General features: G+C 39.7%; 1 protein-coding gene across 6 annotated transcripts; it reads left to right on the top strand.

Annotated features, from left to right (window-relative positions):
* Positions 1–11099, top strand: PPIL3 (peptidylprolyl isomerase like 3). Of its 6 annotated transcripts, none has more exons than XM_014784726.2 (7): positions 1–135; positions 909–987; positions 2444–2518; positions 4290–4383; positions 4961–5028; positions 7845–7963; positions 10339–11099. In XM_014784726.2, exons 2-7 carry the CDS (start codon positions 985–987, stop codon positions 10463–10465), a joined length of 486 nt encoding a protein of 161 aa, XP_014640212.1. In that variant the 5' UTR covers positions 1–135; positions 909–984; the 3' UTR covers positions 10466–11099. The 6 variants fall into 6 exon arrangements, with proteins under 6 accessions (XP_014640212.1, XP_087291714.1, XP_087291711.1 ...); XM_087435585.1 differs by lacking the exon at positions 1–135 and adding an exon at positions 227–348; XM_087435586.1 differs by lacking the exon at positions 1–135 and adding an exon at positions 410–502.
* The last annotated feature ends 377 nt before the right edge of the window (positions 11100–11476 follow it).

The raw sequence follows: 11476 nt of genomic DNA, 5'->3' as shown, positions 1-11476 counted from the left end.
GGCCGGAAGTGCTCTTCCCGTTTTACGTCTGAGCCCATGACGCTTCTGAAGGTTGCCCAGAATAGTTCCAGGTTACGGTTCTTGTCCTCGTGTAATTATTAGAAGAGTTCCCTTTCACTGTCGAAAGTGTTCCAGGTGCGGATAAATGACATTGTCTCTCTAGGTCTAGTCCTTTTGTTTTGAGATAGGGAGGAGCGGGGAGGGAGAAGGAGGCGAGCAGGTGAGCGGCGTTCTCTCTAGTGGGTCCCGTACTCGACTTCCGGTGACCCGAAGAAACTAATTTCGAGTCGACAGACCCGTGCGGGCGTCGTTTTAAGTTTTAACAACTGTGCTAACCGAAGTGCTTAAGTACGTACGCGGTAACGTCGCTCATTCTTTCATGCGCTTATTCAGACCCGTGCTGAGCGCTGTGTGTGTTAGTTCTTGGGCTGCTTGAGTGAGCATTCTGGGCGGGGAGGCGTTGTTGAAAAGACAGACTTAATCAAGTGTGTGTTGTATTAGTGTAAGTGCTGTGGGAAAAGGACACAGGGCAGGAACTAGGGTGGAGGCAGTTTTGAATCGAGTTGTCGGGCCACGGAGACCTGACTCTTGGGCAGGCTTGGCGGTGAGGAAGGCAGCCGTAGAGGTGTTCGAGTGGCAGCGTTCCGGGCGGCGGGAACGCCCAGCGCGCAGACCCCAGGGCGGGGATGTCCCTGGCTTGTCGGGGATTGCAGGAGGATCCTGAAGGAGAGTGAGCAGAAGTAGGCGATTGAGGGGCTTGAGTCTGGTAGGAGCTCCTCATCCCTTGCATAGCCGTATTTTTATTACTTGGGGGGTGCTCTCAAGACTTTTTCTTTTAAATATGCAGTCAAGATGAGCATGTGTGAGTTCAGAGAAGGTGAACTTAATTTTTTTTCTTTTGGGAATAGAGACTCATTTTCGAACTTCTCTCGATAAGACTGAAAAATTACATAACAGTGCTTCCTGAAACCATCAAGAAGAAAAATGGTAAGTTTTATGGAATTCTTATGAATGTCTTTCAGTATAAGTAATTTCTAGAAGGTCAGCCAAGGGAAATAAAACTGCATGGAAATTTCAATGGCAAGATGGAAAAATGATAAGCTGTAGAAGCATACAGTGTAAAATGATTCTAAGCAAAACAGAAATAAGCAAAATTACTTTTAAATTTTTTATTTTCACTTAAACCATACAGAATTTATCTTTTATGGAAAAAGACTGATTGCAAGATAGATAGAGATGGAAAGGGGGACTTGGAAGAGCAGAAGAGTGTAGCCAGGTGTGATAATTTTAATTGAATCCTTTTGCTGTGGACTAAGGTGGGCAACTAGAGCTTGAAGTAGAAGAAAAGCAATGAGAATAATGCCCTGCCCACCGCCCCCCAACACACACACACTCCTGTCCTCTGCCTGGCCATACTCTCTGACTGCTAGATTCTACTGTAAGAAGAAATGAAAACGGAAGCCTCAGGATAGTTTTCCCCCTGTCTGGAATGGGGTAACAAAAAGAGTAGGTAAGCTACCAAAACAACAGATAAACAAAAAGCAGGCAAGAAAGAGTACATGGTTACCTCTGCATATTTAGGATCTGGAAGCACTGACACTTTTTATGTCTGTTGTCTTTAGTTGAGAAAGGAATTGTTTTTAACCCTGTCTCTCGCAATTAAATTACATTAAGGGAAATGGTGAAAACTTTTGAAAAATCATTTCCTTATTATTTTTCAACAAATACTAATAATATAAGTGAATTGCCATTTAATCAATAATACTAACATAAGAATTGTTTTTATTTTTATTGATGAAAAATTCAAACTTAAATTAATTATTTCCATCATAATACTTGCTCCCAAGTTTTTAGACTAGATATCATTTTACCTTAGTATTTATATTTATCTTATGGAGTTTTTTTCTATTGCTGATATAAATTTTGAAGAAATACATCTGGGGCTGGCCCTGTGGCTTATCGGTTAAGTGCACACGCTCCACTACTGGCGGCCTGGGTTCGGATCCAGGCGAGCACCGACGCGCTGCTTGTCCGGCCATGCTGAGGTGGCGTCCCACATACAGCTTCTAGAAGGATGTGCAACTATGACGTACAACTATCTACTGGGGCTTTGGGGAGAAAAAGGGAAAAAAAAAAAAAAGGAGGATTGGCAATAGATGTTAGCTCAGGGCCAGTCTTCCTCAGCAAAAAAAAAAAAAAAAAAGGAGGATTGGCATGGATGGTAGCTCAGGGCTGATCTTCCTCAAAAAAATAAAAAAAGAAGAAGAAGAAATACATCTTGTCTCTCAGAGCTGCTATGTGGGTGGTTCATCTCTGAAACCGTATTTCTTTCTCTCTGCTTTTATTCAGTTTGTCATCTTTAATATCTAGTTAGGGAAATCATATAGTGCATAAGGTCACCTGAAAAAATTTTGTTTGTTCTCACATCCTCTCTCCTTTTTAGTCGGTGACACTGCATACAGATGTAGGTGATATTAAAATAGAAGTCTTCTGTGAAAGGACACCTAAAACATGTGAAGTGAGTACCATTATGTACATAAAAAAGTGAGTTAATGCAACAGGATAACCATTTTGAAATTGAATCATCTAACTTAAGAAAACAACGACATCCAAAAAAAACTTTTCTTTCTTTCTTTCTTTCTTTTTTTTTTTTTTGCTCAGGAAGATTCACTCTGAGCTAACATCTGTTGCCAATCTTCCTCTTTTTGCTTGGGGAATATTGGCCCTGAGCTAACATCTGTGCCAGTCTTCTTCTTTTTTTTATGTGGGTCGCCACCACAGCATGGCCACCAACGAGTGGTGTAGGTCCACGCCCAGGAACTGAACCTGGGCCACTGAAGCGGAGCGCACCGAACTCAACTACTGGGCTATGGGGCCAGCCCCCGCAAAAAATTTTTCTATAAAACCATTGTTAGCGGGCTGGCCCTGTGGTGTAGTGGTTAAGTGCGCATGCTCTGCTGCTGGCGGCCTGGGTTCAGATCCCGGGTGCGCACCGATGCACTGCTTGTCAGGCCATGCTGTGGCAGCATCCCATATAAAGTGGAGGAATATGGGCACAGATGTTAGCCCAGGGCCAGTCTTCCTCAGCACAAAGAGGAGGATTGGCATTGGATGGTAGCTCAGGACTGATCTTCCTCACAAAAAAAAAAAAAAAGAAAGAAAAGGAGAAATAATTTTTCTCCAGGTATAGAGTGCCTGGTATCTTTTCCTTTTGGCTCATTTTCCTCAGGAAACGTAAATAATCATTGGAAATTAGGTAAGAGAACTGTTCCATACGTCATTTCACTTGTTTAAATGACAAGGATAGAAGGAAGAAGAGTTGGCTATATATAGTCATTCCCTCAGCATTCATTTATAAAAGGCTGTCTTGCTAGCGTTTGGGAATACAGTGATGAACAAGAGACATTGTGGAGTTTGGACCTGTCGGCATTGGCTTCTTGGAGTTAATATTCTGGCTGGGAAAATAGGCAGGGGAAAAATGCATTCTAGAAAAAAAGTAATTCTAGAGGGTGATATTGTCTTGAAGGAAATAAAGTGTTAAGATTGAGAATAATGGGAAAGGAATTATTTAAAAGAAGGTGAGGGCAGGCCAAAGTCAAGCAAGTGATACTTAAACTTAGTGTGAAAGGTAATGAAGGCATCTCCAATGGAAAGATATAAAAAGAACACTGCAGGTGTGAAGAGAGCAGGTACAAAGTCCTCCAGGTAGGGAAGCCTGCTTCTTTTGGATGACTTTTCAGGAGGCTGATGGGGTTACCATAGTGAGCAACAGGGAATAGGTTATCATCATCTGAGATGCAGAGGTGGCCCAGGTCATGAACAGCTTGTTGGGCCTGCTGAGGATTTTGTATTTTATTCCAAGAACAAACGGAAGCCATTAAAGTGTTTTAGGCAGGGGAGTGACATTATCCAAAATAACGTCTAAAAGACATAGTTTAGGGGCCAGCCCGGTGGCGTAGCAGTTAAGTGCTCGCGTTCTGCTGCAGCGGCTCGGGGTTCGGATCCCGGTCGTGCACCGATGCACCGCTTGTCAAGCCATGCTGTGGCCATGTCCCATATAAAGTAGAGGAGGATGGGCACGGATGTTAGCCCAAGGCCACTATTCCTCAGCAAAAAAAATAGGAGGATTGGCAGATATTAGCTCAGGGCTGATCTTCCTCACAAAAAAAATAAATAAAAGACATAGTTTAAATATGCTATTATAGTGTTTTCAGTAAAGACAGTTGGTTCTTTATCTTAAATGTGTTTCTGCTATATCATTTCTCAATCATTATTTTTATTCTCTTCAGAATTTCTTGGCTCTTTGTGCCAGTAATTACTACAATGGCTGTATATTTCATAGAAATATCAAGGGTTTCATGGTTCAAACAGGAGATCCGACAGGTAAGATATTCCATTCATATCTAGGGAATTGGTTATATAGTATGAAGAAGAGAGGAGAGAAAGATTAGAAAAATAAAAGCATGCAGAGTTTTTATAACTGGTCTACCTTACCACAGCAAGAAACTTTTAAGCGGAAACTACTAGCACCTAGCCCTAAAATATGACCACTACTGATAAGGAGAGTTTTTGTTTTTTGTAGAGATATTTTATTTTTCTGGTCTGTAAAGTGAAATTTTGGGAAGGAAGAGAGGCCATATCACATTTTTTTTGTATTTAAAGAGTTAAACAAGGGCCGGCGCCATGGCTTAGTGGTTAAGTGCGCGCACTCCGCTGCTGGTGGCCCGGGTTTGGATCCCGGGCGCGCACCGACGCACCGCCTCTCCGGCCATGTTCAGGCCGTGTCCCACATACAGCAACTAGAAGGATGTGCAGCTGTGATGTACAACTCTCTACTGGGGCTTTGGGGGAAAAATAAATTAATTAATTAAAAAAAAAAAGAGTTAAACTAGCCCTTAAGTTTTAGAAAATGAACCCTTTTTCAACTTGAGAGACTTCTTTTGTTTGTCTTGTAATATAGGTACTGGAAGAGGAGGTAACAGTATCTGGGGCAAGAAATTTGAGGATGAATACAGTGAATATCTTAAGGTATATCCCCAGTGCTTCAAAATCTATTTTCTCATGCCTTGTTTACACTTGGAAACTTTGATACATATGTTGTAGTAAGACAAGTAAACATCATCAGTAAACAAATACACTTTTTTTTTATAGTTTTTCCACACTTCATAAGTGATGTCAGGGAGAAAATATAAATGGCAGTTCTAGCCTAAAATATATACTGGAATCTCACCATTACATGGATCTTCATATTAGGTGAGCTTATCTTTGGGTCCAACCTGAAATGTTTAATCAGTAATGTACCAAAGGGGCTTAATGTCTCACTATAAAGTTCATGTTTTCTATGAATCACTAGCCTTTTTGAGAGTGGGGGGGAAAGACTATCATACCTTCTGCTTATAATATTGTTCATTATCAATCTCCAACTTTTATCATCTTCTGTTAGATGTTTGAATATTCCGGTATTAACTTTACCTAATGCCTGTGGTAGATCTCAACTAGGTTAAAGAGAAGTGCATATAAATAAACCTTCAGCATGGTAAAATTAGGTGTTTTTATTTCCTTTGTCATATTTTTTCTGTATTTTTCAAACTTTCTAAAGAATCTTTTTTTCTAAAATAGGAAAACTAATGCATGCCTATTTGAAAAAGATAACTTCAAAATTAGAAAAAAGAGATAAATTATCCTCAATGAGAATATGTAATTTAGTATATTGAATTTCAGTTATATTAAAATATACCTAGCAAAAATTCTGAGAAAAATTCATTACAGTGTTTATCTCTGGATGGTAGGACTAGGAGTAATTTATTTTATCTTCTTTTTTTTTTTCTTCCTCAAAGCCCCAGTACATAGTTGTATATTCTAGCTGTAAGTCCTTCTAATTCTTCTATGTGAGCCGCCACCACAGCATGGCTACTGACAGACAAGTGGTGTGGTTCCGCGCCCGGGAACCAAACCTGGGCCCCTGAAGTGGAGTGCACCGAACTTTAACCACTAGGCCATCACTGCTGGCTCTATCTTATCTTCTTTTTGCTTTTCTGTCATAAAGAAATATTACTTTTGTTACAGGAGTTGGGGTTTGGGAGGTGATAAATTGTTTAAAAAAATCCTTTTCCTGAATTAGAAAAGAAACAATTTTTTAGGCATTAATTAATGACTGCCTCCATAACACTAATCTGGTTTCCTACACCATTGGTTTTCAATCTTGGCTGTTAGAGACTCACCTGTGGAAGTTTTAAAAATAGAATAGGGCCTTACCCGCCTAAATCTAAAGAAAAACAGTCAGTAGGACTGATTAGGACCTTGCATGTATGTTAAGGTTCCCTGGTGATTCCTATGCAGCCAGAGTTATGAACCATTATCTTATACAGCAGAGTTGAGGAGGTATGTTGAATATTTACATACTCTGACCCAGAAATTCCATTCCCAAATGCTTACCCTAGAGAAACCTTATACATGTGCACTAGGAGACATGTACAAGAGTGTTTGTAGAGTACTACTTGTAATAACAAAAATGTAAAAACAACCCAAGTGTCCATTGATCACAGAATAGACAAATTGTAGTATATTCAGTAGTAGAATATTATACAGCAGTAAAAAAAAAATCAATTACAGCTGCATACACGTGTGAATCTAAGAAGCATCAAGTTAAGTGTAGAAAGCATTTCTCAGAAGACCGTCAATACTACTATACGATTTCGTAGCGCTCAGAAACAAGCAAAAGGAAACAATGTATTGTTTAGGCATCTATAAAGATATTAGAACAGTGGCTACCTCTTGGAGAGGCTGCGGTAATAGCTGAGGGGAGCACATAGGCTTATGCAACAGTTTGTAAATTTTAATTCTTAAAAGTTTGGAAATAGGTTAATGGGTAATAGTAAGTCATAAGTAGTACATATATTCTTATGTATGTATCAAATGTTGTATTGGATTGGAGTCATCTTTTAGGGAGAGTAAGCATCACTATCTTGATGTAGCAGCATCTCTGTGGATTGCCTCATTAGTGTCCCCTGATGAATAGCTAAAGGTAGAGTAATCGTTGGAGCTACTTGTGGTGTATTTTATATTTGGGCCCCTCCCTGTAACACGGTTCCGTCACATCAAGCTTACTGGTAAAGTCCTTTTAATTCCTGTACACAGTCCCTCATATAACAAATAGAATCATGAATATTAGAGCTAGACAAGACCTTCCTGAGATCATCCAGTCATGGGGTTATGAACTGACTGCCCATGGGTGGAAGATCTACAGATGCATTCTTTGTGGCCATTGGTTAAAAAAAATTTGTAAAGGCAAGAAATATACTATTCCTTTTACCAAACTCCACCACTCCCTAATGTTTACATTCTGCCCAATTATCAATTTATTATCAGCTGACCCTTGTGAGCATTTGGGTTACAAATAAACCCCTGAACCAGTCCAACCTCCCTTGTTTTACAGATAAAGAAACTAGCCAGAGTCCAGTGTATGTGTGAAGAGATTATGGGGATTTTGGTTTTGTTGTCTGCCTGATCGTTTCATGCCAGCACACTGTTCCTTAATATAAATGTAAGGATTATTTCTGTTATACATTGGTATTGCTAAAAGTGTTTGTGGCCGTACTTCTCCAAAGTGAAAATGAAACTAATTGGGAAATAATGATTTGATATGTAAACAGTTTACATACAGAGATACAGATAATACAGAAACTGAAGATTTGGATTAGCCCTTATAGGGAGAAGCTGATTAAATGCTTTCTTGGTCCCTTAAATATTGGGAAAGTAAAGAGTGCATGTCTTGTGTCAGTCCTACATTTGGAATATTTATATAAAAACACAGTTAAATTAATACTTTGGTCTGTTTTTTTCAGCACAGTGTTAGAGGTGTTGTATCTATGGCTAATAATGGCCCCAACACCAATGGATCTCAGTTCTTCATCACCTACGGCAAGCAGCCACATTTGGACATGAAATACACAGTATTTGGAAAGTGAGTATTCTGGTGATGATTTTCTTCTTTGGAATTTGAATGCAAAGGATGCATGTGAGTGGCTGTGATAGTAGCATAACTAATGTTGAAAGAGCAGTATGAGGGCTAAACATACCTAGAATTTAAGTCTACCACTCACCAGCCCTGTGCCTTGGGGAGACTTATAACCTCTCTGAGCCTCAGTTTCCTTGTTTGTAAAAGAGGGGCCAGGACTGTTTTTTCAGGATCGTTATGCAAGTTAACAGTAATGTATCTGTTTTCATTAAGAATAGCATCTTGCTGGGGCCGGCCTGGTGGCGCAAGCGGTTAAATGCACGTGCTCCGCTGTGGCGGCCTGGGGTTCGCCGGTTCGGATCCCGGCCGCACACCGACACACTGCTTGGTGAGCCGTGCTGTGGCAGCATCCCATATAAAGTGGAGGAAGATGGGCACCAATGTTGGTCCAGGGCCAGTCTTCCTCAGCAAAAAAAACAGGCGGATTGGCGGATGTTGGCACAGGGCTGAGCTCCTCACCAAAAAAAGAAAGAAAGACTAGCATCTTGCAGCAACTAATAGAGCTGAAAAACAGTGTGTTAAACAAGATGGACTGGGATGGTGGTTGCATTATGTCACCAGTGTTCCAGGTGCCTTTGTCTCTCTTCTCAGTCACCTTTAGCTTCCATCCTCAGGCTCACCTCATGGTCATAATGTGAGCAGCACAGCTCCAGTCAGAACATCTGTGTTCCAGGCAGAAAGGAGGAGGAAAGGCAAAAGGTCCTTGCTAGCTGAGTCAGCCCCTTTTTAAAGACCTTTCCCGGAAGACCCTGAAGTTAGCAATGTGGCCTCCTCTTACCTACAAAGGAGGGTAGGAGATGTTTTTCAGCTGGACATCTTGCCCTTCTCAATAAAATCAGGTTTCTGTGAGTAAGAAGGGAGACTGGATCCTAGGAAGGTGTTCACCAGTCTGCCAGAATATCCATTACATGCACTATAGCTGGAAATTGCTTTTGTGAATCCACAGGAGGTCTGTTTGTCAACAAATATTCACTATGCTCAGTAAACTAAGGCACAGTTCCAGAGTTTGTTTTATTTAACAGTTTGGATGCCAAGTGAGATTAATTAGAAATAGAAGACTCGATAACTTTTTTCATTCCATATACATATGTCTAATTTATAGATGAATAATATCAGTGAAATTAATGAAGTATTACAGCCTTTAGTCGTTTTTGTGTATATGTGGATAATCCCGGTTCCCTTCCTTTTATTTTCTCATTTAACCCACCATTCAGAATTGTTGATCAATAATTACCAGGACTTATCTTACAGTATTTGTAACAAAACTGTAGAGTTTAGAACAAGGATTCTTAACCTCAGGTCCACAAACTGCTTGAAATTGTGTGTTTTTTGTATATGCACACACAGTTTTCTAGGAAGATGGTACATAGCCTTCCACTGGTTTTCAAAGGGGCCGGTATCCCAGGTGCCTGAGCAGACTGACTTGCCTCAGTTGACATGCCCTTTTTCGCCTGAGATCTATTCCTAGCTCCTCTGTTTCTCTTACTGACCCAGGAGGTGAGGAAGTCTTTAAAACTTAGAATAAAAGAGCTTAATTGTCCTACATTTGGGAGTAAAATCAAAAGGTTTTTGTTATAGTGCCATTTTAGTGGAGATGCTAAATAAAATGTAAATCTGTTATCTTTTTTTCTTAAGTGCATACTATAGGTCTGAAAATTGCTTTGAGTTGCACTAAAAGGTATAATCTAAAAAGCCACCTTTTCTTAGCAAATGTTTTAGACTGACTTTCCAGAACATCTTTGAAGGGTAGCTCTCAATATTTTGTTTTTGGTGGAAACATGAAGTGGGCTTGCTGGAAGTATGCTTGACTGTCTATCTTCTCTTCTCCTATTTTTATTATTATTGCTTTTTGTTGTTGTCCAGAAGCAAAAAGTAAAAACACCATATTTAAACAATAAAGTGCAAAGTGGCCACCCATCTCAGGACCTTCAGTATAGGGCAATACTGATAATAATAGTGTCATCCTTACGTGCTTTCTCCGGGTATTTCCTATACAAAAGAAAACCTTATGATTGGTAATATTGGCCCCATTTGTAGCTATGCTGTGTGAATGACACAGAATACAATGTTGAGATACTTTGGTGGATATATTCCTATCGCTACTGTTGTCAGAAGGCATAAAAATGAATTTTTGTTTCTGAATTTTGGCCCATATCTGTGGCAGAAAATCAAATCAATATTTGATTTGAACTCAACTAGGGAATTCAAAGAACTATGAGACATGATTATTTTCTCTTAAGGAGACTATAATTGCTATAGGAATTTGGATGCTATGTTTCAATATGAGGAAATTTTCATACATTCTATCGTTTCTCTTTCAGGGTGATAGATGGTCTGGAGACTCTAGATGAATTGGAGAAGTTACCAGTAAATGAGAAGACATATCGACCTCTTAATGATGTACACATTAAGGACATAACTATTCATGCCAACCCATTTGCTCAGTAGCTATAATAGACCTGGACAAATACTTGGCACACTATTTGAGGAACATACCCATTGTGGTTTACCCAGTTTTAATTATGTCAGAGATTGCATCATCCTTCTGCTTGTTTACAACTAAGATCTATGAGTTGGCAGTACCAAGGGGCTCCAAACAGCGTTTACTGCCATTCTTATAGCATATGCTTTACTATAACCATTATCCATGTATTTCTTTAAGTTTAAAAGAAAAAACCTTCCTGTTTAATTTTTGTTACATATAAACATTAATTTTTAAATGCTGAGGCTCAAATCCAGACGTTTTTGAACACCCTAATCACATACTCCTACCAGATCTAGTCCACATCCTGGAAGTATTATTTTCCATTACTTATTCACTTTGTGCAGTTAGAAAGAGGAAGGACAAGATAAAGAGATGGTCTAGAAAGGCCAGCCAATCCATTTGTTATTTTCTCCGGTCTTTAGATTTATAGGAAGGGCTCAGAGGAGTCCTGGAGTACAGTAAACACTCAGAATTCCCCAACCAATTTGCCCATGGAACATTTTTCTAAAGCGTATCTTTTAAAATATTGCAGGACAGAGTTTTACAGGTGATCCATTTGAAAAATGCAATTAGTTCATTAAAAGCAGCAGTTGTCGAGTCTTGGTCTGTGTTTGCATCACAGTTCTGCCCCCTACTAGTAACTTTGGGCACATTAACATCTCCAAGCTTTAGTTTTCTTTTCCATAAATAGTATTTCCTCATGAGACTATTGTGAGGAGTAAATGAAGTCAAGTGTGTAAAGCTTCTGGCATGTGGTAAGTGTTCTGTAGTAAGTAAATGGAAGCTGCTCTCCTACGTTATCTCCACCACAGGGCTCTCACCTTATCAGGCTCTACCACTGATTTCATCAAGGACCCTGTCCCACTCACTGCCTACAGATCACCTTCATTAGATTTAGGGTATTCCTGAAACTGATACCAAACATTTCTTGGTTTGTATCATTTCTGCAGGTGGCTGATCTAATTAATGTTTTA

This window comes from Ceratotherium simum, chromosome 9 (genome assembly GCF_057802395.1).
Source record: "Ceratotherium simum simum isolate JZ-2026a chromosome 9, ASM5780239v1, whole genome shotgun sequence".
Lineage (NCBI taxonomy): Eukaryota > Metazoa > Chordata > Mammalia > Perissodactyla > Rhinocerotidae > Ceratotherium > Ceratotherium simum.
Note: the sequence above shows the minus strand (reverse complement) of the source record. Positions and strands in the feature narration are given on the sequence as shown.

Bases quoted from the DNA above. Each gene is read 5' to 3' on its own strand.
- PPIL3 (XM_014784726.2), top strand. The intron at 2,519-4,289 runs GTGAGTACCATT...TATTCTCTTCAG, and splicing joins GGACACCTAAAACATGTGAA to AATTTCTTGGCTCTTTGTGC. The intron at 5,029-7,844 runs GTATATCCCCAG...TGTTTTTTTCAG, and splicing joins AATACAGTGAATATCTTAAG to CACAGTGTTAGAGGTGTTGT.